This window comes from Gavialis gangeticus, unplaced genomic scaffold (genome assembly GCF_001723915.1).
Source record: "Gavialis gangeticus isolate Ggan-Ray unplaced genomic scaffold, GavGan_comp1, whole genome shotgun sequence".
NCBI classification, from domain to species: Eukaryota; Metazoa; Chordata; order Crocodylia; family Gavialidae; genus Gavialis; species Gavialis gangeticus.
Window position 1 is genome coordinate 159,085,599 of NW_017729022.1, and position 1,633 is coordinate 159,087,231.

The 1,633-nt window shown below is 33.7% G+C and overlaps 1 protein-coding gene across 2 annotated transcripts in view; it reads right to left on the reverse strand.

Moving 5' to 3' along the window:
- Positions 1-1,633, reverse strand: part of UBR2 (ubiquitin protein ligase E3 component n-recognin 2) — a 119,359-nt gene that overhangs the window by 54,307 nt on the left and 63,419 nt on the right. For both annotated transcript variants that reach the window (XM_019516393.1, XM_019516392.1), the window contains exon 19: positions 520-642. In XM_019516393.1, the coding sequence (XP_019371938.1) occupies positions 520-642 (123 nt within the window). The remainder of the gene's footprint in view (positions 1-519; positions 643-1,633) is intronic.

Below are 1,633 nucleotides of genomic sequence, written 5' to 3' on the forward strand. Positions count from 1 at the left end.
ATAACTTTGGATGTACACATGATAGAAACAAACTGTAAATGGCAATTGAAAGTATAATTTATTAAGCTCTAACATTATACAGCTCAAATTTCTAGACCTCAACGTAACTGCCATCTTTCATGATACACATTTAATCCAATTTTCCAACCCATAAGAAAACATTTTCCAGTTGCTGCTAAGTAATTTCATGAATTCCATTTGTAATACTTACCCTAAGCATAGCTTACAGTATGCTAAAACCAACTTAATGAATTATGCTTTCAATTCTTGTTTAGTTTGCTTTTATCATGTGCATATCCAAAATTATCAAAGTTTAAAGTTGCACAAGGGCTTTATAAACATGCTGTACTGTATGTGACAAATTCTCTAATTGGCATAGGAAACAAAATGGTTTCATACTCTTCTTGGTATTTTTACAATGCAAAATAAACTGTAGAGAAGTGAACACTAAAGTGAAGTCTAAGTAATTTTAAAAATTTGGTTTTTTTTTCAGTCAGAGGTAAAAAATATATAAAGTACCTTATTAGTATTCTCTGTGCTAAATCTTTTGCCATAGTCTGGAGTGCTAAATATCTGATAAAGTTCAAAACGACTCAGCATTATCATTAGGAAATGGTTTGGATCCATCATGGATACACCAGTCTATTAAAAAAAGAAGAAGAAAGACTGAGCAAAAAAAAGGTATTAAAATATTATTACATATGTAAAAATGGAATGGGTGCATTTGTGGGATGCAACTTTGGGTTACACAAGTACTGCATATACAATGCATATAGACACTATTTTTCTTCTGGACTTTATTTTTCCTATATAGATTTAATTACTAAAATTACTCACATGGACCCCAATCATCCAAGTGAGTCTGCAGAGATATACAGGCTTGTTTAAGTAGAAACCCTTGCAGGGTCAAAGCATATTTTAAATACGTTAGCAACACTTTAAATGCCAGACCTTTCACAAATACATGACCAAAAAAAATCCACAAGTGCTTTTAGTTTCTGGTCATCACCCCAACTTAAGAAATTAAATATTGTCAATAACTAAGGATACTTATATATTACATTTCTACTTATTTAAAACCAACCTCAAAAATGATTTCTCTCCCAGAAAACTTGGTAAATGTAAAGACTTTCCAAGCTTCTCCATAAGGAAACAGGGTAATAGATAGGAATACTGATTTTAAAAACGTAACATTCATTTCTTTCACACACCTTCAATTTGTGAAAAACTAAGCTCTACGATCTAGAAATGCCTGATATAGACCTATATTTAATAAATAAGCTGTGGTCAAGCAGTTGTGTTAAGGATCCTGAGACAACCAGCCTGATCCTAAGGAAAAGGTCTGCTCTCTCCTAATGTCCAGGAGATAACTGGAAACTAACACCCCCTAACTTTATATCTTCACATCTCACTTAGAGCTGTACATTTATCAAGGTTCAGTTTCCTTCCCCACACCTGCCCTTCTTTGTGTTACAGGAAAATGGGAAGACATTATACACCACATCTGGACAGCAGAATAGGTTTTCCCCACTCTGCCCACTGGCAGTAGAATAGAGGACAAAGGGGATGGTAACAGGCGTGGACGACTAGCTCCAACCTAGTGGATGTCATAGATTTTTTTTTTTTTTTTTTT